The 27,120-nt window shown below is 35.7% G+C and overlaps 1 protein-coding gene across 4 annotated transcripts in view; it reads right to left on the bottom strand.

The window, feature by feature from the left end:
* Positions 1 to 1,296: 1,296 nt before the first annotated feature.
* Positions 1,297 to 27,120, bottom strand: part of LOC126677693 (uncharacterized) — a 37,290-nt gene continuing 11,466 nt past the window's right edge. For 2 of the 4 annotated variants that reach the window (XM_050372447.2, XM_050372449.1), the window contains 31 exons: positions 20,651 to 20,746; positions 20,476 to 20,577; positions 20,253 to 20,311; positions 20,016 to 20,118; positions 18,084 to 18,269; positions 17,888 to 18,004; positions 17,172 to 17,452; positions 15,485 to 17,073; positions 14,174 to 15,387; positions 13,069 to 13,197; positions 12,509 to 12,664; positions 11,311 to 11,928; positions 11,150 to 11,221; positions 10,593 to 11,048; positions 10,145 to 10,328; positions 9,316 to 10,060; positions 9,099 to 9,215; positions 8,162 to 8,435; positions 7,300 to 7,413; positions 7,138 to 7,221; positions 6,771 to 6,821; positions 6,517 to 6,696; positions 6,116 to 6,438; positions 5,679 to 6,038; positions 5,534 to 5,597; positions 4,256 to 4,402; positions 3,927 to 4,031; positions 3,454 to 3,564; positions 3,258 to 3,356; positions 2,897 to 2,966; positions 1,297 to 2,157 (listed from right to left, as the gene is read on the bottom strand). In XM_050372447.2, coding sequence (XP_050228404.1) covers positions 1,421 to 2,157; positions 2,897 to 2,966; positions 3,258 to 3,356; positions 3,454 to 3,564; positions 3,927 to 4,031; positions 4,256 to 4,402; positions 5,534 to 5,597; positions 5,679 to 6,038; positions 6,116 to 6,438; positions 6,517 to 6,696; positions 6,771 to 6,821; positions 7,138 to 7,221; positions 7,300 to 7,413; positions 8,162 to 8,435; positions 9,099 to 9,215; positions 9,316 to 10,060; positions 10,145 to 10,328; positions 10,593 to 11,048; positions 11,150 to 11,221; positions 11,311 to 11,928; positions 12,509 to 12,664; positions 13,069 to 13,197; positions 14,174 to 15,387; positions 15,485 to 17,073; positions 17,172 to 17,452; positions 17,888 to 18,004; positions 18,084 to 18,269; positions 20,016 to 20,118; positions 20,253 to 20,311; positions 20,476 to 20,577; positions 20,651 to 20,746 — 8,943 coding nt within the window. In that variant the 3' untranslated portion in view covers positions 1,297 to 1,420. Of the gene's footprint in view, positions 2,158 to 2,896; positions 2,967 to 3,257; positions 3,357 to 3,453; positions 3,565 to 3,926; positions 4,032 to 4,255; positions 4,403 to 4,447; positions 4,683 to 5,533; positions 5,598 to 5,678; positions 6,039 to 6,115; positions 6,439 to 6,516; positions 6,697 to 6,770; positions 6,822 to 7,137; positions 7,222 to 7,299; positions 7,414 to 8,161; positions 8,436 to 9,098; positions 9,216 to 9,315; positions 10,061 to 10,144; positions 10,329 to 10,592; positions 11,049 to 11,149; positions 11,222 to 11,310; positions 11,929 to 12,508; positions 12,665 to 13,068; positions 13,198 to 14,173; positions 15,388 to 15,484; positions 17,074 to 17,171; positions 17,453 to 17,887; positions 18,005 to 18,083; positions 18,270 to 20,015; positions 20,119 to 20,252; positions 20,312 to 20,475; positions 20,578 to 20,650; positions 20,747 to 27,120 lie in introns of those variants that run through there. The other 2 variants (XM_050372448.2, XM_056105401.1) reach the window with 2 other exon arrangements.

Below are 27,120 nucleotides of genomic sequence, written 5' to 3'. Positions count from 1 at the left end.
TTTTGACTCTATTTTGAATAAAAGATTAGAATTAAAATTAAAAAATAAACTAAAATTGATAATTTTGAAAGCTTGCCATAAAAGCAAATAATGAGGTATTTTTTATGACTAATCCTTTAATTTATTATGGAAAAGCTATATCAGACTTATCAATCATTTTTAAACTTTTAATGAGTCTACTATTTGCTACTGGTTTGTATTTAAAATATTCTATTTTTTTCAAATATATTGAGTCTATTTTCAATTACCAAACCATTATTTTAAAATCTGAACCAGGGGTAGAGCTAATGTCGCCACCAATTCAAAGTCTAACATGTGTCTTGACCCGTTTAAATAAAAATAATATACTTATATCTTTTATAATCTATATTTAAACTGTCTATATATTTTTACCAAACATATATTAATATTTATAAATTCTAGAAAAATATTTTGTGAATTTACATCCAATGATTTTCATATTTTATACTATTTTCTATACATGTATTATAAAATAAAATAGAAGAACTGAAACTTTTAAAAAGTAATTATGTTATAATAGTTAATGGCTTAATTCCTTAAAAAAAATCTCACCTTACATTTTTTTTTCGTTTATACCCTGACCTTATAAAAACACCATTTGTACCCAATTTTGAGTTTTTATGTTTCATCTCTACCCAAAAGCATTAAATTGTACTCTTTTCATTTGACAAAAAATTTAAAACAATCCTTCATTTTTAACTTATATACTAATTAGATATTAATATTATTAATAATACAAAAATACCATCTTTTTCAAAAAAATTAAAAAATAATAATAATTTTTTTTTATTTTTTTTAAAAATATTTCGAATTTTTTTTTTGTTTTTTTTTAATTTTTTTTAAAATATTTCCGACAAAAAAATTAAAAATAATAATAATTTTTTATTATTTTTTATTATTTTATCAAATTAAAAAAATTAATTAATTATTTGGATGTATTTGATTATTTTTTAAGTTTAAGGATTTATTTGTATATTTTAAAATAGAAAAAAGTATGTTTTAAACTCTTTTTCAAATGAAAAAAGTACAATTTAATGCTTTTGGGTAGAGATAAAACATAAAAACCCAAAATTGGGTAAGGTCAGGGTATAAACGAAGAAAAAGTGCAAGGTGGGGATTTTTTTAGGAATTAAGCCATAGTTAATTGATCAAAATAATATTAAACTTCAATTTTCTATTTAATTTTTTTAAATTAACTGGAACGTGTTTAAATATTAAAAAGATAATTCTAAATGTAGAATTAGGGATTGAATTGAGATTTCTGGAGATTGGAAGTAACAAAACGCATTCGGCCTATTATATACAAATATACAGTGTGTATGTACAGTGCAGAGGAGATGAGAACTACATGGTAAAGATGTAAAACAAAAAAGAATCACATTTAAGCAAAAAATCCAGTCTAATGCTGATTGGGACCAAGGAACACGTAAGGATTCTCCTTCAAACATACAATTCTTCTATGTAGAATATTTGCACTGCCACATCCCTGTCCCTTTCCCTTTTCCAGTATAGACAGAATCTCTAGTAACTCATCTGCATCTTTCTTCGATGCCAATTCTAAGTTGGTCTGGAAAAGCGGAAGCCGACTAGAATCACTGCTCCACTGCTTCGTCCTTGTTCCTCCACCTTTTTTCAAAGGATGCTGGTTATGTCTCTGCAACGAATCTGAACTGCTCCCAACGATGTGTACCATCTCTTCCGCAGTATCTGCATGGATTACACTATCCAAGCCTATTACTGATTCCACTAACCACTCTGGCTCAACCCGAAAACCTCGAAAATCAGGCTTCCCTAAGTCTGCCAAACTGGGACAGCTAATTATAAGAATGAGTCGTTCCGTCACCACGACAAACTTGCCAGCCTGTTTAAGTAATTTGCACATCACAAACACTTCATCCTTTAGCTTTAAGCCATCATCAACCTCCGTAAGAACAGATGTTCCTACTGCCTCTTCCAAAGAATAAGGTCTCAGAGGAAATTCTCTACTCAGGGGTCTTGGAATACGGACTCGGTAGCGTTGAGATCTAATTTGGTATAGTTTACTTCTGTTTCTTATACTTTCTGCAGTTTTTCCTGTCACCTCAAGAATACTAGCTGCTGGTCTTGCCACAAGTCCAGTTACTCCAAAGGCTATTCCTGTAAAAAGGCCAAGTCCAGTTACTCCAAAGTCTTGCCACAAGTCCAGTTACTCCAAAGATGACCGTCTGGGTATTTATAGAGGAAGCGGGTCTTGGGAAAACTAAATCACTATTTCAAAATTTGACTCCATTCCGGGCCTAATCCCTAAAAATAAATTAAAGCCACAAATAGAACTCCTACCCCAAATTGATTGACAATTTTGTACAAACATACATTTATAAAAAATAGTTTATTTGGATAAATAAAATGAATAATTTATAAGAAAATACCACAATTATCATTATTTAAATCAAGTAGTGGCCTTCTTGAATTTAGCATTGAAAATAAATTTAGTATTATAATTAATAAGGACATATATGATATTTAATCACTTAAATAGTAAATGACTGGCTATAATATGAAATAAAAGAGTTTCAAAGAATGCTTATCAATTTGGGAAAAAAGGAGTACAATTTATTGGTTATGTTCCCTTGCTTATGCGTATATTGATTAAAATCCTCCCCTTTTCTCTCAAAAACAAAAATGATCTCTGCGAGTTTCTTAATTTTGCAAACTCAAAAATCAAAAATATTCATGACAGAAGAAATTGACAATTCTCAAAATCTTAGCATGGTTTGATCTACCTTCATCCATTTGCAGTGTTTTATAAAAAAAAGACGAGCACCATAAACCTATGACGCTTCAGATGGCTGTGAAAATAATAATGAAAAATGTCACAATATTTGTGGCAAATTACCTGAGAGGACACCAGGAAGACCGTGCTTCTCAGCTTCTTTAATTGGTGCCTGAAGGAGACCTGTAAGTCCCTGTAAGAGAAAAACATAATTTCAGTTTTTCAAACGTTTAATTAAGGGAAAGAGCAAACGAAATAGAAAAGTCTTCTCACAAATGTAAATTTAAACAACATACCAACAAACTCAACGAGAATTATCAATATCCAGCTTTTTACGAACCTTGTGCATATATGATATCCAGTTTTAAATCGTAGATATATAAATTTACTTGATAAAGTTTGGTATCAAGTTAATCATAATATGTAATACTGTAATATGTAACAAAATAGCAAAAACACAGCATTCATTTTTTGACTAACTTACCTTAAAGACTTCGTTTATTACACCTTTACTGTGTGAAGCTACATCTATCTGTTTTTTCTCCATTCTTGATTGGTCATCAAATGTGAACGCAACAATACCCTGCAAAAAAATTATCAATCAATGTCCATCCCCTTCTGTATGTATGTATATGCACACATGAACTGCTAACCTTACTTGAGATTTATTAGATGTATACCTTGTGTGCAGCTTTACTGAACTGGGTGGCAGCATCGCTTAAAGCATAAACTGTGTAACTCAGGAGACTGGTTGTGCCTTGTGCCATGCCTACAAATAGTCCAGTAGGGCTCTGAAAAAAAAAGTATCCAAATTACAACAAAGGGATGACATGGAAATGAAAGAAAGAGTTGAAGACCACTGTTAAGATATAACTACTGTTCAAGCCACAGCCAACAGCTTGAGCTTTTGGGTGGAATGATAATTTGACTTGATATCAGAGCCTCTATGACCGAAGGGTCTAGAGTTTCGATCATTGGCAACCCCCATTTGGTTAATTAATAAAAATATTAATTTGAGCACGAGGTGAGATGGGCATGTCACTTCAAGCCCAAGCATGAAACGTGCGGGGGAGTGTTAAGATATAACTATTATTAAAGCCTCACTCCACAACTTGAACTTTTGGGTGGAATGATTATTTGACAACCATAATACCTGCAAAATGCTTCTGGCTGGAACAGATAAAAAATCTTTGACTCCAAGGGCCAAACTCCTTGCAAATCCAATGGGATTGCCAATAACACCAGCAGAACCAAAGACCTGCATATTGCAGAACACGACCAAACACGACCTAATCTTAGATTAGAAAGCAACAAATTAAATCGCAGCCACTTATCAGGTAAAACAGTTCATATATGCAGAGATCATGACAGGTGGCTGAGCAGTGATTAAAGTTTACACAGCGTGCAATGGATAGAACATTTTGCAAGGCTAGAGTTGGAATTCAACAAACTGAACCAGCTAAATAACTTTCCAGTTTTCACCTTGTACATCTCATGAAGCAGTTGACGAGTGTAATGCTTGATGAGTAAATCCTGCATAGATTCCAAACTAGCCATCTGATGCGAAAATGTCAATTGTTTGAGATGAATTCGAGCTCCCTCAACATCAGCAAGAGCCACCAGACCTCTCTGTGATATTAAGTATTCTCGTAAGTAGCAAATTCGCTATCAAAATTAAGGAAATAAAATAGAGAAAATATAAAGGAAGAGCTGATCTCAAGTGCTTGAGCCCCACAGTTCAAAATTATGCAATTTCGGTACGAATCAACACTGAAGAGCAAAAAGAACAGATACAACCCCATAAATGCGGCAAGTGGCAACAACTGTTTTATCTCTTATATTTTCCCATTATCAACCTCAATGGACACCTCCGACAATTCTTCTTATTTTTACTAGATATTATAGGAATCTACATATAGATTAAACAGTGAAATGTTTAAACATATATAAATTTTAGATGTTAGGTTTTGATATAAAAAACTATATGTATTAAAGTATCATTAGATTCATTACTACACAGTATTTTATATTTACAAATTTACTCTTTGCAGTGAAGGGGAAAAGCTGGAGTCAAAATTATATAAGTACAGCAGCACAAATACACACACACACACACACACACACACACACACATATATATATATATATATATATGTGTGTGTGTGTACATGTGTATGTATATATATATATATATATATATATATATATATATATGTGTGTGTGTGTGTGTGTACATGTGTATGTATATATAAATAAAGAAAATGGTGCTCTCGTGCTCTTGCTCTGCAACCCTGCTCTACCATCCCAGACCTCTCCGTATCAAGATTTATTTTATTTTATAAGCAACTTCCCAGAGTCGAGAGTATAACTTGTTAAGAACATGGAATCGTATTTTTAGTTTTCCAGCAGCTAAAAAGGCAGTTCAAAGGAAGGAGAACTATGATTTAAAATATGGGTGGCTCTATTTCCAGAGCAAGAATAGATAAGGACAGAGCAATATGTTTTATTTCGACGAAAGCATCCTTCTTTTATTAAGAAGGAAGAAATAGACTCATATTAAATGAAGGATATCAAATATTGCTCTGTCTCCATCAATTTTTGCTCTTAAACTAGCACCAACTAGAAATATTAAGAGTTGTTGTACAACGGAAATTACAATTGGATTGTTGGAGAAAAACTCCAGATCAATCAACAGAATTTATGTTATAGCATCATGATAAAAATAATAGTTAGTTTTGCAATCATTGTTATAATACATACATGGATAAGTGATTCTCCCAACGTAAGGACACCATTATTGGACAGCCACGGAGAACTAGAAAAACTGTAAAAAATATAATAAACTGTTATTTACTAATAAAAAAACAAACTGTAGACATAAACATAAATAAAGCCAGCAACTGACCTCAAAGTGAAATTGATGGGTGCCAAATCAAACAATTCTACATAGATCTTTTTCTGTCTTCTCGCCAAAAAGTAAATTTTTTGCCAAGGGGCTCCTATTGGAACCACTGAAGGTAGATATGAACTGCTCGAGTTTCTCTTACTAAATCTAAAAAAATTGATTCCATGCAGATTATTGTCTCTGGTTTTGTCACATTCATAATTCTGTGTGTGTGTAAGCCCCGTATTGTTCATAAGTGGATAACATAAGGGACCTGAAATGGGTAAAACAGAGCTCTGGAATCTTGAAGATACAGATCTGAAGAAGTTCAGCAAGCTTAATAAAAATTCCTGCTCAAGCTCAAGGCGAAAATTTGCCACACTGCAGACGTATAACAGAGTTTACTGAGAACCAGGTAAAATGACCAAAACAAATATACTCAATAAATTGATAGATACCTTAGCATTATATACTCAAATGAAACAAAGGAAATATCTTTCTTCCTCCATGTCGCAATGGCTAGGTCAACAACGGGTTCACAGTCACTTTCAGATGAAATTTGCCCCATTAGTTCACTTTTCAGGTTTGTAAGATCCTTTTTGGCTCTCTGACCAGCCACACTACTTCTATATTCTGGATTAAAGGACAGGATAACAGGAAATGGTGTTGTCTGCAACTGGTTATCTATTTGCAATGAAGACATTTGAAAGGAAAGCTTTTGTTGATCCAGACTCTGAAGTAGATTCAGAGTAATGTCCTTTGCAGAGACAAAAAGCAATTCCTGACAGTGAAGAAAAAATTCTAAATAACTTTGAAAAGAAAGCTGAATGAAAGATAAAGAAAGTATGTACCAATTTACCTGTGGATTGGCATTCATCAAAGAGATTCCAATGCATGAAACCGAAACAGAAAATTTCTCTTTATAATCAACAAAAATTTTGGGTTTCTGCTCAGATTTACTTTTCAAATGAAACCAAGAATTAATTGGATCTCTCACATCTTCCAAAATATGATAAGCTGAGTCAAGTATGCTGAACACCTAAAAAAAGAAAACATATTATCAAGCTCTGTAAATACACAAATATAGCATTTTTATTTGTGTCAGCAACAAACCTTAGTTGTTCTCTCAGCATGGATGGACAAAAGCAATGTTCTTTCAGGTTTCTGTAAGAGGAGACAAGACAACTTAGTTCAAACTTAAAATGCCAACTGGATGCAAGAAATAAGAGTATCTTCTCCTTTATAATGTTTATCTTGCACATCACGTCAAAGTTTAAATGATTTCTTTTAACCGCTGTACAAAATTAATAAACTTTTTGAATTTAATAAATTCAGTATCTACGGCATAGCCTTTCCTATCACATGTATGATGATTTCAATTCCATTAGAATTGCCCCTATTCTTATGAATAATTTCAACTTTCCCAGCCACTTCCTGCTTCCTTGGATACTGTAACAAATTTAGGAGTAAAAGTAGATACCTCAGAAGTTGACTTTAAGTGTACAGGTGCATACTCCCTTAGATCATCAAGATCAAACAGCCCAATAGCCCGCTCTCCAGGCACCTTATTCTCATACAAAGAATTCACAGTGAGCAGCAAAACACGATACATAACATTACAAATGACAAAACAGGTGCATACCTCAACAGTTAGCCGATGTGGATAACAGGGTTCATCCCATGCATAAGGGCAAGAAGTGTACGGATGAATAATGGTATCAAATGCTTCACACCTTTGCTGGAAAATCCGTAATCTCTGAAAGAGGAAATGCACAATCAGGAACTAATCTTTGTTGAAACTAGAATCTTCAAAATGCATGTTATGGATTGTCAGTCATGTTGTTAACCTAGAAAGAAAAATACTTATTTAAATACCTCAAATGAAGAAGCTACGAATTAGTAGCTAAATAAAACGCATGCAGAAAATATGTATTGTATATCTATATTGTGTGGAGCATGAAAAAGATAAAAAAAACAATATGCAAACCTGCTTTTCAGCAAATAAAATTAACATGGATTGCTGATGAGGTAAAACGTGAGGTGGATTGCTGCATGCATAATGACATACATGTGCCCTAACTATCCTAAACTACTATGAAAATAATAATGAAATGAAAAAGAAGGAAAAAATATTGAGTTTAAGGTGCCTATCAGGACTCCTTTACTTGGATTATCAACTCTAGCTCCCACAATATGTATAGTGTAGGTGGCCTAACAATATTGGAGCAATTTACTGAATATCAAACCAAGGATCCCAGGTTAGGAATATGAACCAGAAAGCGAAACAAAAGCGCAACACCAGTTAACAGAGAAAATTTACAAAAAAGAAGTGAATAAATAAGTGAAGAAAAACTATTGTTCTCTCCACAATTTCATGGCTGCAGAGTCAGACAAAAGTAACAGTAGAAGCATCATTTATTCTGAGGAAAGCTCAATATAACAGTATTAATTTCACTTGCACTATCTGGTAAATTGTTTAACAGAGAGATGATATTACTACCAACCTCCTTTGAGAAATTATCAATTCTGTATGGCATAAACCCTGTGTTATCATCTGACAAAAGTATCAAATTTGTCCCTGCATCTCCATTGAGGCTTCCAACAATATTTTCATCCCTAGTAGAAACATCAGCATTCTGTACTTCTACTCTTATCATACTTATTGTACCAGAAATATGATTTCTCATTTTGATTTGTGTATCACCAATATGATCTGGTAAGAAGCTTCCTGACCATTGCCAACCAGGCTCATCAAATCGAACGGAAAGCAGTAACTCCCTAGAACAGGTTAACAAATGAATAAGAGACCATGGCTGAGAAAGATGAACACTAAGTAGGAAATTAGATATAGATGTACAAATATTGATTCCATAGGAAACTATAGCATATTGCAAAATTGAAACAACAACAGCCACTAAAAAGTATTCCTCTCCATCCATTTTGGATTGTAGACCCAAAGTTCCATCTCTATCTCGCCTGAAAGAATTAACGACCCTTTAACCCCATCTTGGTGGGGATGAGTTCATGAATTTTCCTCTCAAATAGGGCTACACGTTAATTTAGCACTCCCTCCGTCCCAAATTGATAGGCACTATTTCAAATTTCTTTGTCCCAAATTATAGGCACTAGATATTTACTTTACTAAGTAATTCTCAAATATACCCTCATTAATTTATATGGAATATCTTGGAAAGACAACAAAAATCACAAAAAGACAAAAGTTGCCACTACATTAAATGAGGGCAAGTATGGTATTCAATTCATATATTAACTCATTTTAACTAGATAACCTAAATTTCTTACTACTCATGTTTGTCCTAATCCTAAACTGCCTATCAATTTGGGACGCAGGGAGTACTTGCAATAACATGTGCCTTAGATCATTTCATTCAAATGATGAAGCAGCACTCAGCAGTTTAGAAACTATAGTAGATAGAGTACCTCCTTGTATCTGTCCAGTGAAGATGAGAATGTTGTCCAATGCGCAAATGAACATAAACCTCAGTTCCTTTCTGCTTATAACATAAATCTTGGCTGCATGCGTTGCTAATAACATATCTGTAGAATGAAGAAAATACACCTTTCAAGATCCAGGAAAGTTAAACATCAATCTAATATAAAATACAGTTCCCTTCTAATATCATGGGAAAAAATCCACCTGGGCTGGAAAGTGATGGCTCGTGTCCTTCCAGCAACCGGTCCACCAACAGCACTAGAAGTCACAGATATGATAAATGCAGCATGGGGAGATGGCTGAGGTACAAGTATGGTGCTTGATCCACTTGGTGGAACAAGAAGAAATGGTTCTGACCATGAAGAGTTTGGTTCTTTTTCCACAACATTTCCATGCAAGCCCCTTCTTACTCTGACCATAAATTCACCTGCACGGGAAATTGCACAAGGAGAAAACATACATGGTTCAACCTTTCCACGCACAGTTTCAATAAGAGCAGAATCTCTTGATGTTGATTCACTGGTTGAGCACACAAATGAAGAAGCTTTTTCACTAACTGAATCATTCCTGTATAAAGGTACTGAAGAACGAGAAGAAGGGAGAGGCTGTTTCATAGATGTATATGAGAGTGGATTAACTTTCTTCTTGGAGAAGACAATGGCATTTTCCATGAAAGTCCTCCCTCGATGCCTGAATTGTGGACCTATCCCACGCAAATCTTGGTCAGAAGAAAAAATACTAAGACCGTGTTTCTTATCTTGAAGATATTCATGCTCGATTGAGTAACATGATGGGATACTGTAGTTATTTCCTTCCATTTCTGCTGCAGACTCTGAAATAATGAGTGAAAGACCGGTGCAATTATACACCAAAAAGGGGACACAAATGAAGATATCTCTTGCACCAGAGAATGCATCCATCATCTTTTCCACAGTAATATAGAGTGGACCTAGAACAAAAAAACATAATGTTGTTACAAACACGTCACAACATTCAACTTATCGCAAGAAACTAATAGATAAATAAATGTCACCATTAGATAATTCAGGATCAAAGATCATTGTCTCAGTTAGAAAGAACTTGGTTCCGTGGAACTGAGCCATTAAACTAAATGTTTCCGCACGTGGAAATTTCAAAGCTGAACGTTTAAAGCCTTGAATGTAGAACTCCAAACTCAGGTCATGTGAAGGATCAATGTGATGAAATGAAGTTTTTTCCTGGAAATTCAATTAATACATATTTTGGTGTTAGCTAATTGCATCTCATTCAATAAATAATGCAAGAGGCGCAAAACTCAAAACATCCACATCTCAAGAAAGGGAAATTCTGTGGTTACTTTTGTTTTTAGTATAATTTGTTCATTTAACCATTGGATGAAAATAATTGTTATTCATCCAATGGTGATAAGTGAACAAAGTAACATTTACTTCGTATAAAACAAAGTAACAATAGAAGAATCCTCAAGAAAATTTTCTACAAACCTCTGAAAGCAATGCAGTATGCGTAACCCCACCACTCTCAATGGTCAACGAAATTGCATCTGGAAGATAGCTATTTAGCACTAATGGAGTACTTAAGGTCACCCGATGAATAAATCTCTTCTTTGACTGCTTCCAATCAGCATTAGAAATTCCAATTGATTGCTTCTTAGTGATAGAAGGATAGCATGGTATGCTTTTCTTTGACTTTCCAGAGGATGGCACACTAGTTTTTTGAACTGAAATGCAACATCGAAATGGATCGCTGCTTGGATGTCTTGGATAACAAACAAAAGATCTAAGAAATTCGAGCTTGATTTCCTGAGAAAGAATATTTGAAAGGTCATGCAATTCACTCCACAAGTAAGAATTCCCAAGTGGACGCCACCTTAAACGACCTGTTTCAGCCAAATGCAAAGGTAGGGCAACCTCTTGTCCAGGATTTATAGGATCTAAGATCTGTAATAACAAAATAGCTAAATACTGAGAATTTGCAGAACCTACTAGAAGGCATATCTGTCAAAGCAGCCAGTAGATGGAAAAAACTAATTTCTTTATACCTTTGGAGATACTCCAAATGGAATATCAAACCTCAACTCCAGTGGCAGCGACGTTGTATTTGACAGTATCACCTGAATCATGAAAAGTATGACCATGAAAATGAGAAGATAAATCATTATAACCACAAAGCACTAAAATCTCCAATCAACACCATGCATACCGTTGAGTACAATCGTAGTAACTTGCTATAGCGCTGCATTGAAACATCAAAAATAACGGGGACAGTGAAACCATCATTGGTCTCAGATTGAACAGCCTTTTCAGTTTTTGCATTGTACTTCGAAATTTCGCTTGCTTTACTGACTTCAACGCTGTTTGAAGCCTTTGAAAAATCAACCTCAAAACAGGTAACTCCCACAAGATCCATTGAAACAGGAGCTGAAGATAAAGACATCCCTTCTAGCTGTATGATCATAAAATGATGACCTACTCCGATTGATTGCTTGTCACTGAGCCGATCAGAAGACTGTACAGATTTGAACCGGACAAGGTGCTCCTCGGGGGTTTCAATAAGATAAATAGGAACAGAAGCGCCTGGTTCCACAGATTTTCCTTCCTCCATTACGGACATATCATACTCATCAACATTAACCAGCCCTCTCAAAACATGGTAAACTAGGGGCAAAGAAGTCAAGTTTTGAAGTACGTAGGGAGCATATATCCCTCCATTTATAGTATCAGTAAACTGAGGGCTTGAGAATTTCTGAATTTCACAAGGGTCAATAGATGATATGAGATGCCGAGCATCATTAATCATTTCAGTAGTCCTGAAAATACACTTTTTAAGTAAAAGCAGAAGTTAGGAATATGAAGCCTTTTCCATGAAAAGTACAAATATTAACATGCATTGTAGAGCGGTCGAGTTCACTAAAATAAAAATTAATGTAAATAATTCCTCGAGAGGTCCAACTTATATGCTGGGAAAAAAAACATTTTCTTCTTGAAAATCTTGCTCTGAGTCGGGTTCAAATTCAAGACCGACTCTAGCAACAATTGAGCTACACTTAATTAGTTTGGCAAAAACTTTTATGGTTAAATTACAATTTCTGTCTCAGCAGTAACATTCTATCACGAGTCCACCAGGACATAATCCACTAGGACATACTTAAGTATTTATTGAGAGTATTTGGAGGTCAAATAACAGCCAACATACACATAATACAGATATGCAAGGTTAATTGTGCGAAATCAAATAAAACTATTGCAAAAGCTTCCAATTTTTGAGATGGATCTCCAAGTTCGCTAGTATTTTGGACGCACTGAGCAACATAATAAAATGGGCGCATATAGATGGGTGCCACAAGGCTGTCATATGCTAAACTGGGAGCCAGCAACATGCAATTTGTACAAACACATACCTCAATAACAGATTCTGTACAGTTTAAGTTTAGTGGCACTGTTGATGATAGGTGAAATTCAGTCATAATAGAAGGGTCCAGGAGAGCATTTCCTTTCTCTGTTCTTGTCATGCTTATCTGAAACTTCCAAGGCTCGACAAATGGCTCCCATAGGACCTAAGGCCAGCATAAGTGAAATAAAAGATTAGTTCATCCTTAGGAATAAGGGCAAGGGTGATGACATTAAATTTTTGACTTAAGCAGCAATTTGCACCCTCAACTTGTAAGCAATGGGCAATTAACACATAAATTAACTTTGTGGGCAAATCAATCACGAACTTGGTGATTATGGGCAATTAACCCCATTTTGGCAATTTGCCCCTCAACTTGTAAGCTAATTGTCCCCTAAATTGGCGATTTACCCCACAACTTGTGAGCTAATTTTCCAAAATGGGGGTGAATTGCTCACAATCACCAAGTTCATGACTAATTCACCACAAAGTTAATTTGTGTGTTAATTATCCATTGCTTACAAGTTGAGGGGGCAAATTGCTACTTAAGTCCTAAATTTTTACATTTACCTTATTGATATTTTTGTAGTTGACTTCAAGGTCACTTGCCACTGAGCTCTCCACATTATTCTCAGTGATAAAAAAATGTAATAGAGAGTTCCTCATGAGAACTTGTAACAAAGGTCCACCACAGCTCCACTGCAAGATAGCAGAGACGAAAAGTAAGCAGCTAATACACAAAATAATGCCATGTGCCAAATGGAATTAATTAAATTCCAATAAAAATATCACATACATCAAACCCTCATCTCCATGAAGACCAGAAAAGAGAGCAAGTTCAGTGAAGTACAATCAATCATTTCCAATCAGATGTGAAAACAAACATTACTTGCATTTGGGCTAATCAGTTGATCAACTCTATGTCACTTAGATTAACTATAGAACAAACCAAAACAACCATCAAAGTAACATAAAATCCAATGGTTCCTCAAAGAAATCCATTTCAGAAATTGAATTTCAAAAATCAATGTTTATATGAGCTAAATAAAGTTCTCAAAAATTTTATCTTCTCCAACTTTAATACAAGTAACGTTTTGACAGTTTCCAAAATTGAGTGGAGAATAAGTTTTCTATCTTTCTCATGAAACATATTCGGGATGTAAAGAAAGGGCAGTTTCCCTAAGCAGGTGTAGAGTAGACAACTTTCTTACAGAGAGTTGAACAAAAAGTATTAAAATTCTCCAGTACTACAAGCATCTATAGAAAAATGGAACTTTGGAGTGGTATTACTCATCTTAAAAGCATCTTTCCAGCTCCTCAATTTAACTCTTTACCTCTCAACAATTTTCTGTTGTCTTAGGTATCAATTATCAAAAGAGAACTAATCAAATGCCTCCAACCTTTTTTTAATAAAATGCCTCCATATTTAGATCAAACAACATCACATAAGTGCAACTGCATATGGTGGGCATTAATATATCAAGATGTGAAACAGAATATACATTAGGAGTAGACATGAGAAACTATGTGAATTTGAATATAAATTATTCATGTTAAATAAAACTAAGAAAGAAAGGGCCATACTAAAAAAAAAAAAGAACTTCAAGAAATTATGCATTCATTAACCAATTTTTCTGCACAAACAAACAAAATAACCAAGTCAGACTCACATTACCCTTTCATCAGATATCAGCAGTGAAACTTTCTTTAGCTGCATTTTTGAACTCACACTTCCGAATGAAGATTGGGAAGTTTCTGATTTGGGAATGTCACACTGTACACCATACCAGAAACATAATACTTGATGAGAAAGCCACAAATCTAAAGGACCAACATCAACATCCAGTTTGATATCAACAAGGTCCATCTGATTATTACAGATCTCAGTCGCCACGCTAACTTCAGAAATCTGAAAGAAAGGCCAAGTCGTAACGTTGTGGTCCTTCATGATCTCCACGTTACCACTTATTTTCTCAAGAACAAAATTAAGTTTCACAAGTTTACCGGCCATCATTAGTTCAATATTTCTACTATGTGTAGTAACTGCCACATATTTACAATTCCCCTCAGTAGCATGAGGAGATTCATGATCTTGGACTTCACTTGTCCCTGTTTCACCAAGTGATGTTTGAATATTGCGGACAGGAAAATGAATTGTGAGGCCAACATTTTCTGACCTCACAGAAAGGACAACCAAATCCTGGTCTGCATGCTCATTTACACAATCAGTCACAGTGCTTTTCTTTGGAGGATAACTTGGAGAAACAGCAACTGCTGCACTTTCAGAATGATCTGCTGTATCTTTCAACGAATGTTTTTTTAATGATGACTCCAGTAAAATAGTTTCAGCCATTCTTTTCGAATATGAATTGCAAATATCAGAGAGTGTGGACCATTCCATAGCATGTAGCCAAATATTGAGATAAGGAAGGGAAATACAAAACTCATTGGCACCTTCAACAGACTTTGAGAAACATATACGAAGAGCTGATGAAGCTGAACAATCATTTGCACATTGTGCTATCATGACAGAATTAAGCAGTGAATGAAGTGCTACGGTAGAAAAATTCAAGTTGAAGTATGTGGGTGTCTGATTTATTAAAGATGCAGAGCAATCAAATTGCATATCAACCTTGGCTATTGGTTGTGATGCCATCGAGTCCTTTCTTCGTTGATGCAAAATTATTGACACAGAATTTGCATAACATCGAGCTTCTGTAAAGGACGTGCCTGAGCAAACAGGTAAAACTTCACCACTCTCTTTCAGGCTTCTCTTCAACTGAAAAAAGCATAAGACATCAGAAGTAAAACATTTTGACTCATCGCCAACTGAAGTGAATTGATTTATAACATCCACTAGTGCCTCTATTCCATCCAGCATGTAGCAATCTGTCATTCAAGACAAAGAACATGCAAATATGTTAGACAGAAAGATGAACAATAAGCTGGTAAATCCATGGAAAATTTGAATACAAATATAGCTTACCATCAGCAACAAGTTGACAATTGACTATCCTTGACATAACACATATGGACGCAGCAGAGCTACTGATATGGGGTATATCTTCACATGGAAGTCTAACCCAAATGTCAACAGTAAGTGGTGCAATTAGCATGATATTGCCACATCCAGAATCTTCTTCATCTAGCAGTAAGCAGCCATATTCACCATCCGCGCACATGATTAAAGATAGAAATAAATCTCTCCCGAAAATATTTAAACAGTCATTTGCTTTGTAAACTTTATGCATAGGAACCGAACACTCCTGAGGAATTTCCTTCATTACACAGTCTGGAGAACAATCAACAATGAAGCTACAGTACAGCTGTTGAAGTTCTATCTTTAGAAAATGATGATCATCTTGCTCCACAGGCATAATCAATATGGAATCCAGTACCTCAAACTTATAAACTACTGAATCGGTTTGTCTTGATGCAATATAATCATTTTTTTCACCAACTGGCTGCACACTAGCTTTTGGACTCCAATCAGATAAAGAGAAATAGCCTATTATTATAGCCAAATACTCAGGGGGCAGAAAGCAGTAAACATGCTGAATTCCAATGCTAACTTCAAGTTGGGAATTCACTGATCCAGCATGTCCTTTTCTAACACGCAAATTTAGAATAGATGATGGATCTGACAATGAGGGACCCCAAAGATAATCTTTGAAATTTTTGGTCCACCATGGTGATGTGAGGATTAGCCCCTCCATAGAACACATAAAATCCATGTATTCTGCATAAATTAAACAAGTAGACCTAGAGGTTGGAATTGTAATGGTTCCAACAATACAAGAAGAATCATGGAAATGTACTGTTATGCTAGAAAGACTAATACTGACACTACAAATATCCTGATCAGGTGAACTTCCTGCTTTAGGAAATGAATTGATTCCAGATGTATGCATCCCGTGTGAGGCAAGACCAGGTTTAGATTCCTTTAGACTGAACTTTGAACTTCTGATTTTCCTATCCCTTAGCTTAAATGATTTTCTCCAGTCAGGAATGGAATAAAGAAGTGAACTTTCAAGGTCATGGAGAGAACCAGTATTTGAAATTGTGATGAAAGGATAGGATTCCAAAGAAATAGCAGCACAGTCGGAAGACTCCATTGCAAAGAAATTTGAGTAACCAAACTTTTGAAATTGAAATTCAGGCCTTCTGTGTGGATCCTTTTGATCCATGAAATGACTAAAGGGATTATCACAGGTGGGATGTGCACCATATGAAGATAATCTTTCATAGAACGCAATCAACCTACCAAATATATGGGGATAGCAATGGAAATTAACATCATTCAATCCGATTGTATACTCATGGCAAACAAAATCTACACTTTTATAACCTTTATAATGCAAATAAAAGAAACCTTCAGAGAATCGTCTCAGGTCACTACAATTCTCATCTTGATTGCTATCAAATCCAAAATTTTGATGATGTCCCGCACTAGAGGCAAATTGATTTCCAGATGAGAACAGAATACAGCCATCATTTTCACCTTTTGATGAGGAGGCCGTGACCTTTAATAATTTAGTATCAACAATACACTCTTCAAATTCTGCATGAGAATAACTGCAATCCACATGATAGCCACAAAATTTATTTTAATGCTGAAAGTCTGAGCAAGAAGGCTTAAATACACATGCAAATCTCAGCAATATACAACATACCGAATATCTGATTCTTGAAGGAAAAGCATCAGCTGACAGCTACTTTCCCCATAATTTGCAACGTCAACAAGGAAACTCAATGAATTTATTTTTGTAGTGATTAAGTAACCAGCAACGGAAGCCCCAGATTGATTTTCCATGACATTAAGTGAATGTGGATTTTTGGATATTAGAGATCTAGTAGCTGAATGAAGGCTGTGTAGATGTGCCAACAATGCTACTGTTGATTCATAAATTGGCACATTAAAGTTAGCAGCAACTGATGGCAGAATCACATAGACCTGAAATTAGGATAATGAATAAAAGGCAAACCCTTGACAAAGCACCTCTTTTAACTACAATAAAATTTTGAATTATCTATTACAAAGAAGAGTTTTCAATTGTAGTACAGGAAGTTTTCAACGTAGAAGTAGAGAGAAAAATAATTGATAGGCATCAATCAACTGATATTATCACTCGATCACAAAATTACAAAAGACCGACAGCACCTCTAAACAAATGACTAATTTTTTTCTCCTAGAGTAAAGCAAATAGCAATGATTTTTTCCTGGTCTATACCAGAGCTCATGCTACACCCAACACATGATGAGAAAATTCAACATCACTGGTTCTTGTTGCACTGTGGAATTAACATAGCAAAGTAGCAAACTACAATGTACTTAATCATTTGAATTTAATATCCATTAAAAATTTACCAAAAAATTAAGTTTGGTTACCTCCAACTGTTTCAAATTGGGTTCATCAGAAATTATACAAGCTGCAAAGGTGACAGAAGCACAAAATTTCTCCAAGATAGTGAGTGTTTGAGCATGCTGCGGAATCTCTATCTTTAGCTGCACAAACCAAATTTAAAGTTATAAGCCAAATAAATAACCAACACGTGTTCCAGGATACCAAACTAAGAGGGCTGACCTCCACATTCTCAAGCTTGACAGAAAAGTTATTATAAAGATCTTGAATTTGGAAGTCCTTCAAACAATTAGCAGCGGAAGTTGACTTTGAGAACATTTTCAGGATATACGATTGTTCCTGAATATTAGAGATGACAGGCTCCATGTCATGTTTGGACGTAAAAAGAAGAGAGCCCAAATTCAAAACCTGCCAAATACAGCAGAAAATATTAAGATTGACATGACATGTGTATACAAGCAACAAGCATTTGAAAGATGCTCATGCAGAATCAGACTAAAATGATACTGAATGACAGAGCAGTTAATCCTCCAAATCGACTACCAGAAGAGTCAGGACTAAGAGTGAATAACAAGAGATCTAGTTAGAAGTTATCCCTCTTTGACTATCATAATGAAGATGGACAAAATAAATAATATAACCTACAAGTGCCACAGAAGATACTAAAACTACGTGAAACGAGTAATTGTGGAACTACTGAAAGTTGATAGCCATTCAATTACAAGTGCAGGTGTGCACCGACTACAAGAGTTCTTAATTTGTGCAGAACTCAGCATAATTAAAAAAATTATCAACCAGCTATTAGTATATTTATTCTAAGCTAAGTTGCACTTACCCAAACAAATTTAGGCCTGTGATTATAAATTCTTAGTTCAACCCTTCATATCATTGCATTCTCTTGTCCAACTATCATGCTTGAAACATATCAATCCACCCCAACTCAACATATTCCCGCCTAATCTTTTCATATAAATTTTCATATGCTCATCTTAGTATCTCATGTTTGGTATGGTAATTATATGAGCATGATGTTTTTAGTAATTAAAACTTCTGGCATGGTTCATGGTCAGCAAAACAATAATTTTTACACAGCTTCCACTTCAACTTAGCTGAAATTTTTAGCTTACCTAGATCCCAGATGAAATTTTTATTTTACCTATCTTGCATCACTCCAGGGATTACTATATGCCCATAACATCTAAAGAACTAGAAACGTGCACTTCCCAGAGCTTTTATACTATATCTAACATCAATTGTCAACCAATTTAGGAAATGTTAAAATCAAAGACATAAAATGAACCTATAAAAGTTGTAGAAGATATTGGTGACATTGTCAATGTAGGAAAACTGGATATGCATCTAAATCCAATCAAAGGCCTAGGGAAAAAAATTACTTATTTTGCTGCTGGAGGTTGGAGTTCCATCTTTTAAGCGTATCCATCGGTCTTTAATATATTTAATCATTGTATTGCACAAATAACCATTTCAAGTTTGGGCAGTATCAAATAAACAATCAACCCAAAAGCTGAACAGTTAGATGAGTTACCAAAACACACCCGCATGCAAATGCTTAATCAACTTGAAGTGTGAACAAGCAATGCGAACGCCTTATATTGTGCTCAAACATTTAACCAAACAAATGAGGCTGTCAAGGATCGATTCGATCATAGAGAAATATCATTTCAAATGAACAATCAATCAAAATTTTAAACTGTTAGGTGAGACACCAACTATGTCTCTAGCAAACACCTTGGCATTACATATGTAGAAGAAATGCACACAAAGCCCAATACAACTTAAGATTTTACAAAAATCATAAACTTCGTATTGCAAACCATTCCAACAAGCTAAAACTCATCCAACAAACATTATCAACTTGGAGTGTGGGCCTAACCACAAAGGGGACATTAACTTAATAGGTTGATGCATAGCCTAGATACAACTTTAATTTTCAAATAAATGAAATAAGCTCATATGCTATGAGGAGCATATGATATTGACATATAGAAGGACTGAAGGAGTATCTCAAGTTGGAAGAGTTTTCTAGTTCCATATCAAGTAATACCCATGTCATTGCAAGTTGAGTTATAAATTAACAAAAAGTTAATATACTAGTTGAATGATGTGCCAGGAAAAATTCAAGTAACTAGGTACCAAATGAATGTTGCCTAAAATGGCATCTCTCCCAAGAAGATTAATAGAAATATTCAAGATGCTTATATCCCAACTGGTTTGTTTCTGATTTGACAAAGCATATCTGCAAAAATAATAGATATAAGCATAATAAGCATCGACTAGATATAGAATTGTAAGCAAAAGATGGCAGCTCTACTGGTACGGAAGCTATTTGTAGCAAAAGCAACCGACATTTAAAGTGGAAAAAGAACTTACTCCGCCTTTGATAACAAGCGTGTTTTGACATCCTTAAATCCATTTAAGGACAAAAAAACCTGAAGCAGAAACAACAATACACAATCACTTGAGCAATACAGTCAATAATGAAGGACACACTAGAAGGGTGAGGAAATAAAAGTCATCCATGTAAAGATCTACCAATGCTAACGCAATCATTACACACGGGAATGATTAGACGCTGAACAAAAAAATCACTCACTCTTCTTTGCTGAGGTTCAAAAGATTTCAACACACTGAAGAACTCCATGAGTTTTAGAAAAAATTCCACATCATAAGTAACTTCTATATGTTGAATCATAACCTGCATATACAGATATGGCTTAGTAACATTAATAGCGAATGTTCAACGAATTAGGAATGAAAATGGACAAAACCTTCACTAATAGTTCAACTTCTTGCTTTGGTGACAGATCCACTTGGACTTTACATGGAATTAGCTCATCTTCCTGTAATTTTTTCTCTGTGAGAGACTAAAAAGAACAAAGTTCTAATTTTTTTCTATATTGCAAAAAACAACAAAATTAATTTCTATATTGCTAGAAGCAAAATTAATACGACAGTTGTGCAACTCAAGCACCAATCAAAGCCTACAGTGCGACTTATGCCACAAGCAAACATTAAATCCAAGAATACCAAAATAAGACCCCATCTAACAGAAATATCAGATATAAGGAAGTAAATATTGGAACATGGCATTTCTTTTACTCAGGCTTGATATGCTACAAAAGAAAGAATCCGACATGGAATTCTAAGACTCCCAAGGACATCAATAAATTAATTTACTTTGAAGTGATTAAAAAAGGTATCTGACCAGTCCAAGAAGCCAGACCGGATAAATTGAACCAATTCCCATTAGTAGAAGACAAAGTTCCAGCACATAAAATCTTGTTGGCACTTTATGTTGTTTACATGTAGTCCTTGGCTAATTTATTATAAAGACTCTCACTCTACCTTTCTGCTACACCTCTTGAAATAAGTGCCTCTGGCTAAATCAAACAGCTATAATACATGTAATTTAAATAAAGAACACGATTCTGATTTTTAATTATGCCCTTACCAAATACAGACATGTTGTCAGAATGATAAAACTCTTACTTGCTCAACTAAATTTTAAGACCAAGCACGATAATGGACACCGAATCCTTATGTGTATTCCTTAGTAATTATCATACATACTTCTTGTTAGAATTATAGTGTGAATACTTAGTGTGAATACATCATATATGGCAGCATGTTTATAGGGATTAGATTAGCATGTTTATAGGGATTAGATTAGCTTAATCTTAGGAATTGCTTTCCTTTCTCTTAGCATCTACTTGTGTATAAATACCTATTGATTTCTCTAATACAATTCATTGAGAATTCCTCAACCTGTGTTTCTGATTACATGGTATCAAAGCTGCCCTAGTGTGCAGATCCTTCTTCTTCTTTTCTTGGTTTGCCCCTGTGTGCAAACACTGTTAGTTCAGGAACCCTAGTTCAGCAATCTGTTTCTTCGTGCGACCAACCTTTGGTCGACACCTGATCTCACCGCCCCACCCATCAGACTCGCATCCCGCCGACCTGCCAGAATCTGCGGATCCGCCGCCATCCCTTCAGTCACGCGCCTCCACGCGCCACCGTCCTCCAGCCACTCTCCGCCACGCGCCGGCGCGTGGGCTCCCCTCCGGCCACCGTTCAACCTCCGACCTATATTTTCCGTATCCGCACTTTATTTCCAGCCTACCCATCTGGTCAGTTTTCAGTTACTGTGATATTTTTTTTTTTGGTGAACCTATATTGTGATAAGGGGCTGCTGCTGTATTATTTTTTTTGTGATTGCTCAAATTATTATTTGGTGTGATAATATGGCTGAAGGAAAGAAAAATGAACCTAATAAACCTATGGTTAGTGGTATTATGGCAGTATCTCCTAGGATTACTGATCATAAATTGACTGGGGCGTCCAATTATGTTGATTGGTCCACTAATGTTACGTTGTATCTTCGGAGTATCAGAAAATCACGTCATTTGACTGATGACCCGAAAACAGATGATGAAGATTGGATGGCTGATGATGCTTGTCTCTTACTTGGCATCAAGAACTCTATTGATGCTAAGATTGTTAGCTTGGTTCGTCATTGTGGGTATTGCAAACAAATTATGCATTATTTGAAGTCTTTGTATGCTGGAAAGGGTAATGTTTCTCGCTTATATGATACATATAAGTCGTTTTATACTACTGATCGCCAAGGGCAATCTGTTCAGGAGTACTATATGCAGCTAAAGGACACCTTTGAGCAATTAAATGAATTGCTACCTCTGAGCACAGATATTACTGTCCTTCAAGCTCAACGAGAACAAATGTTTGTTCTCCGATTTTTATGTGGACTCGGTTCAGAATATGAAGGAGTCACTTCTCAGATTCTCTCTAGTGCTGAAATTCCTGATGGTGAGGAGGCTCTGACTCGTATTTTGCGCAGTAATCTAGTTCTTTCAGCCACTCCTTCTGTTCCTCCTTCTAGCGCTCTTTATAGCCAAAGGCATACTTCTGACCGCTCTTTTAAGGGTCTAACAAAGGGGAGCACCCGGGACATGCGAAGTCCAAATGATGGAAGCAAACCTGTTGAATGCTATTATTGTCATGAGCCTGGTCATACTAACCGAACTTGTCCTCTTCTAAAGGCCAAGGAGAAACGGTATCGGTCTGCTCAGGTTGCTACTACTGATGTTACATCCCCTGCTACACCCTCTGCTCAATCTTACACTCTTACTGCGGAAGAATATGCCAAGTATCAAGAATCATTAGCTTCAGAGCGTTCTTCGTCTGTCACTGCTATTGCTGAGTCAGGTAATTCCAATAAATGCCTCGCTTCTTCGTCTTCAAAATGGGTCATTGATTCTGGTGCTACAGATCATATGACAGGTAATTCTAAACTATTCACTTCTTATAATGATACTTTTCCTTCCCACGTTACCGTAGCTGATGGCACTCACTCTTCGGTTACTGGTTCTGGTACTATTAATCCAACTTCATCACTTTCACTCTCAAATGTTCTTAATGTGCCTGGTTTTTCATTTAATTTGATTTCTGTGAGTAAGCTTACTCGCTCTCTTAATTGTTCTATCTCATTTTTCCCTGATCATTGTTTGTTTCAGGATCTTATGACGAAGCAGATTATTGGTAGTGGACGGGAATCTGGTGGTCTCTACGTTTTGGATACAACCGTTAGAAGACCTGTTGCTTGCTCTACTGTATCCACCCCTTTTGATGAGCATTGTCGGTTGGGACATCCTTCTTTACCTCTGCTGAAAAAGATGTGCCCCTAGTTTCAAAAGTTGTCTAGCTTAGATTGTGAGTCATGTCAATTTGCAAAACATCATCGTTTGTCTTCTGCTCCTCGAGTCAATAAAAGGTCTAATTTTCCGTTTGAATTAGTTCATTCTGATGTTTGGGGTCCTTGCTCTGTTGTGTCTAAACCAGGTTTTAGATATTTTGTGACTTTTGTGGATGATTATTCTCGAACCACTTGGTTATATTTAATGAAACATCGTTCTGAATTGTTTACACATTTTACTGCTTTTTGTGCTGAGGTTAAAAACCAATTTAATGTTTCAGTTCATACTTTACGAAGTGACAATGCTAAAGAATACTTGTCTGGTCCTTTTCAAACTTTTATGTCTCAGAATGGTATTATTCATCAAACTTCTTGTGTTAATACACCTTCACGAAACGGTGTAGCTGAGCGTAAGAATCGTCATCTTCTTGAAACTGCTAGAGCTCTTTTGTTTCAAACGCAGGTTCCAAAACCTTTCTGGGCAGATGCTATTTCTACAGCATGTTTTCTGATCAATCGCATGCCTTCTGCCGTGTTGAATGGTGAGACTCCTTACAGTATTCTGTTTCCTGATAAACCATTATTTAACATGTCACCTCGTATATTTGGGAGTACTTGCTTTGTTAGGGATGTTCGTCCACATGTTACTAAGCTTGATCCGAAATCACTAAAATGTGTCTTCCTCGGGTACTCTCGCCTTCAAAAAGGGTATCGTTGTTTTTCCCCTTCTCTTGATAAATATCTTGTGTCTTATGATGTCTCTTTTATGGAACATCTCCCCTTCTTTCCTATGTCCACTAATGTTTCGAATTCGGATGATATTATTGATAATGATATGTTGGTTTATCACATTCATCCTACTTCATTACCTCAGCAACAGCCCAAGCCACCTATTACTCAAGTTTACTCACGACGTCAGCAACCTCCGGCTTCTAGTCCAATACCAATTCCTGTTTCGGCTGAAGATCCTCCTTCTGAGTCAAGTCATGATACCGATGATCTTCCTATTGCCCTACGCAAAGGTAAACGATCATGTACTTATCCTATCTCTGCTTTCGTTTCATACAAATATTTATCTTCCCCTTCACAATGTTTTATTGCTTCACTTGATTCTACATCTATTCCAAAATCTGTGTCGGAAGCCTTATCCCATCTTGGATGGCGAAAGGCAATGATGGAAGAAATGAATGCTCTAGATGCTAATGATACTTGGGATTTGGTACATTTGCCTGTGGGAAAGAAATCTGTAGGTTGCCGATGGGTGTTTGCTGTAAAACTTAATTCTGATGGTTCGGTTGCTCGTCTAAAAGCTCGCCTTGTCGCAAAAGGCTATGCTCAGACCTATGGGGTTGATTATTCTGACACTTTTTCACCAGTGGCCAAAATGTCTTCTATTCGCCTTTTCATCTCAATGGCAGCTAGTTCTGATTGGCCCCTACATCAGCTCGATATCAAGAATGCCTTTTTACATGGTGACCTTCAAGAGGAAGTTTATATGGAGCAACCACCAGGTTTTGTTGCTCAGGGGGAGTATGGCAAAGTTTGTCATCTTCGTAAATCTCTATATGGGTTGAAACAGAGTCCTCGAGCATGGTTTGGTAAGTTCAGTCAAGTAATTGAGAAGTTTGGGATGAAGAAGTGCAATTGTGATCACTCGGTTTTCTATAGGCGTTCCTCTTCAGGTATCATCCTTCTTGTTGTCTATGTAGACGATATTATCATTACTGGAAGTGATTTTTCAGGAATCTCATCTCTGAAAACATTTCTTCATGATCACTTTCAAACGAAAGATTTGGGAGCTCTAAAGTATTTCTTGGGAATTGAAGTATCAAGGTGCAAGAAAGGGATCTTCCTATCTCAAAGGAAATATGTTCTTGATTTGTTGGCAGAAACTGGAAAGTCTGGAGCCAAGCCATGTGGTGCGCCTATGACTCCAAACTCTCATCTCACAACAGAAGGAGAGCCTTTTGCAGACCCTGGAAAATATAGGCGTTTGGTTGGGAAGCTGAATTATCTTACAGTAACAAGACCTGATATTTCTTATTCTGTTAGTGTTGTCAGCCAGTTCATGTCCTCTCCTACCATTGATCACTGGAATGCACTTGAGCAGATTTTATGTTACTTAAAAGGGACACCTGGACGTGGATTACTTTACCAGAATCATGGTCATACTGAGATTGAGTGTTTCTCTGATGCAGACTGGGCAGGAGACAAGGATGATAGAAGATCCATTACTGGTTGTTGTGTCTTTGTTGGAGGTAATCTTGTTTCTTGGAAAAGCAAGAAACAACATGTTGTTTCTCGTTCTAGTGCGGAATCTGAATATCGAGCGATGTCTCAATCTGTGTGTGAGATTATATGGATTCGTCATCTCTTGTCCGAACTTGGATTCAAGATCAACACTCCAGCAAAGTTATTGTGTGATAATCAAGCAGCTATTCATATTGCTTCCAATCCCGTATTCCATGAACGTACCAAGCACATTGAAGTTGACTGCCATTTTGTTCGTGAAAAACTAGAAGCCAACATCATTTCTACAGACTACATTGGCACCAATGAACAACTTGGAGATATCTTTACCAAAGCTTTGAATGGGGTTCGGGTAAACTATATTTGTAACAAGCTGGGCATGACAAATATCTATGCTCCAGCTTGAGGGGGAGTGTTAGAATTATAGTGTGAATACTTAGTGTGAATACATCATATATGGCAGCATGTTTATAGGGATTAGATTAGCATGTTTATAGGGATTAGATTAGCTTAATCTTAGGAATTGCTTTCCTTTCTCTTAGCATCTACTTGTGTATAAATACCTATTGATTTCTCTAATACAATTCATTGAGAATTCCTCAACCTGTGTTTCTGATTACACTTCTTGTGGAAGATCCAGAATCCAGACTGGTAACATTTACTTGATTATTTAACAGCAGTACTAATCACAACCCTACAGGACCAAGCACTAAGTATCAAACCTTTGAAAGAAATACTCCCTCCATCCCATAAAAATAGAAAAAGTACCACCTTTTTTTGTCCCATAAAAATAGAAAAAGTGGAGTTAGTTAAGTTAAAAATTATCAAAATACCCCTACATGCTTATCATAAAACATTAAATGCATATTTTGAAAAGATAAATAAATGAGTTGTAAGTGCTATAATTAGTAAAGTGGCTTTGGAAAATGTACATAACTAATTGATTACAAAGGGTAATTTAGACAAATTATCACAACTTATCTATAAATAACTACTTTCTTAATTCTTGTAAAATGGGTGCTTTTTCTATCTTTACGGGACGGAGGGAGTATAAATTAATGTCAACAGTTCTAGGGACATGCTCCAAGGAGACAAAAAGCTATTTTTTCTTCCGAACTCAGTATGTCCTAGAAATCAGAGAATCAGCTATTAAATAAATTGCAACCTAAACCATTTGCTTCCAATGAAACAAAGAAAGAAAAAGAGACGAACCCCGCAAAATAGAAACACAAGAAGTCCAAAGTATCCAATACATATTGAAACGTTTATCACAAAATA

The sequence above is a fragment of the Mercurialis annua genome, linkage group LG4 (genome assembly GCF_937616625.2).
Source record: "Mercurialis annua linkage group LG4, ddMerAnnu1.2, whole genome shotgun sequence".
Lineage (NCBI taxonomy): Eukaryota > Viridiplantae > Streptophyta > Magnoliopsida > Malpighiales > Euphorbiaceae > Mercurialis > Mercurialis annua.
This window is presented reverse-complemented; position numbering and strand designations above follow the sequence as displayed.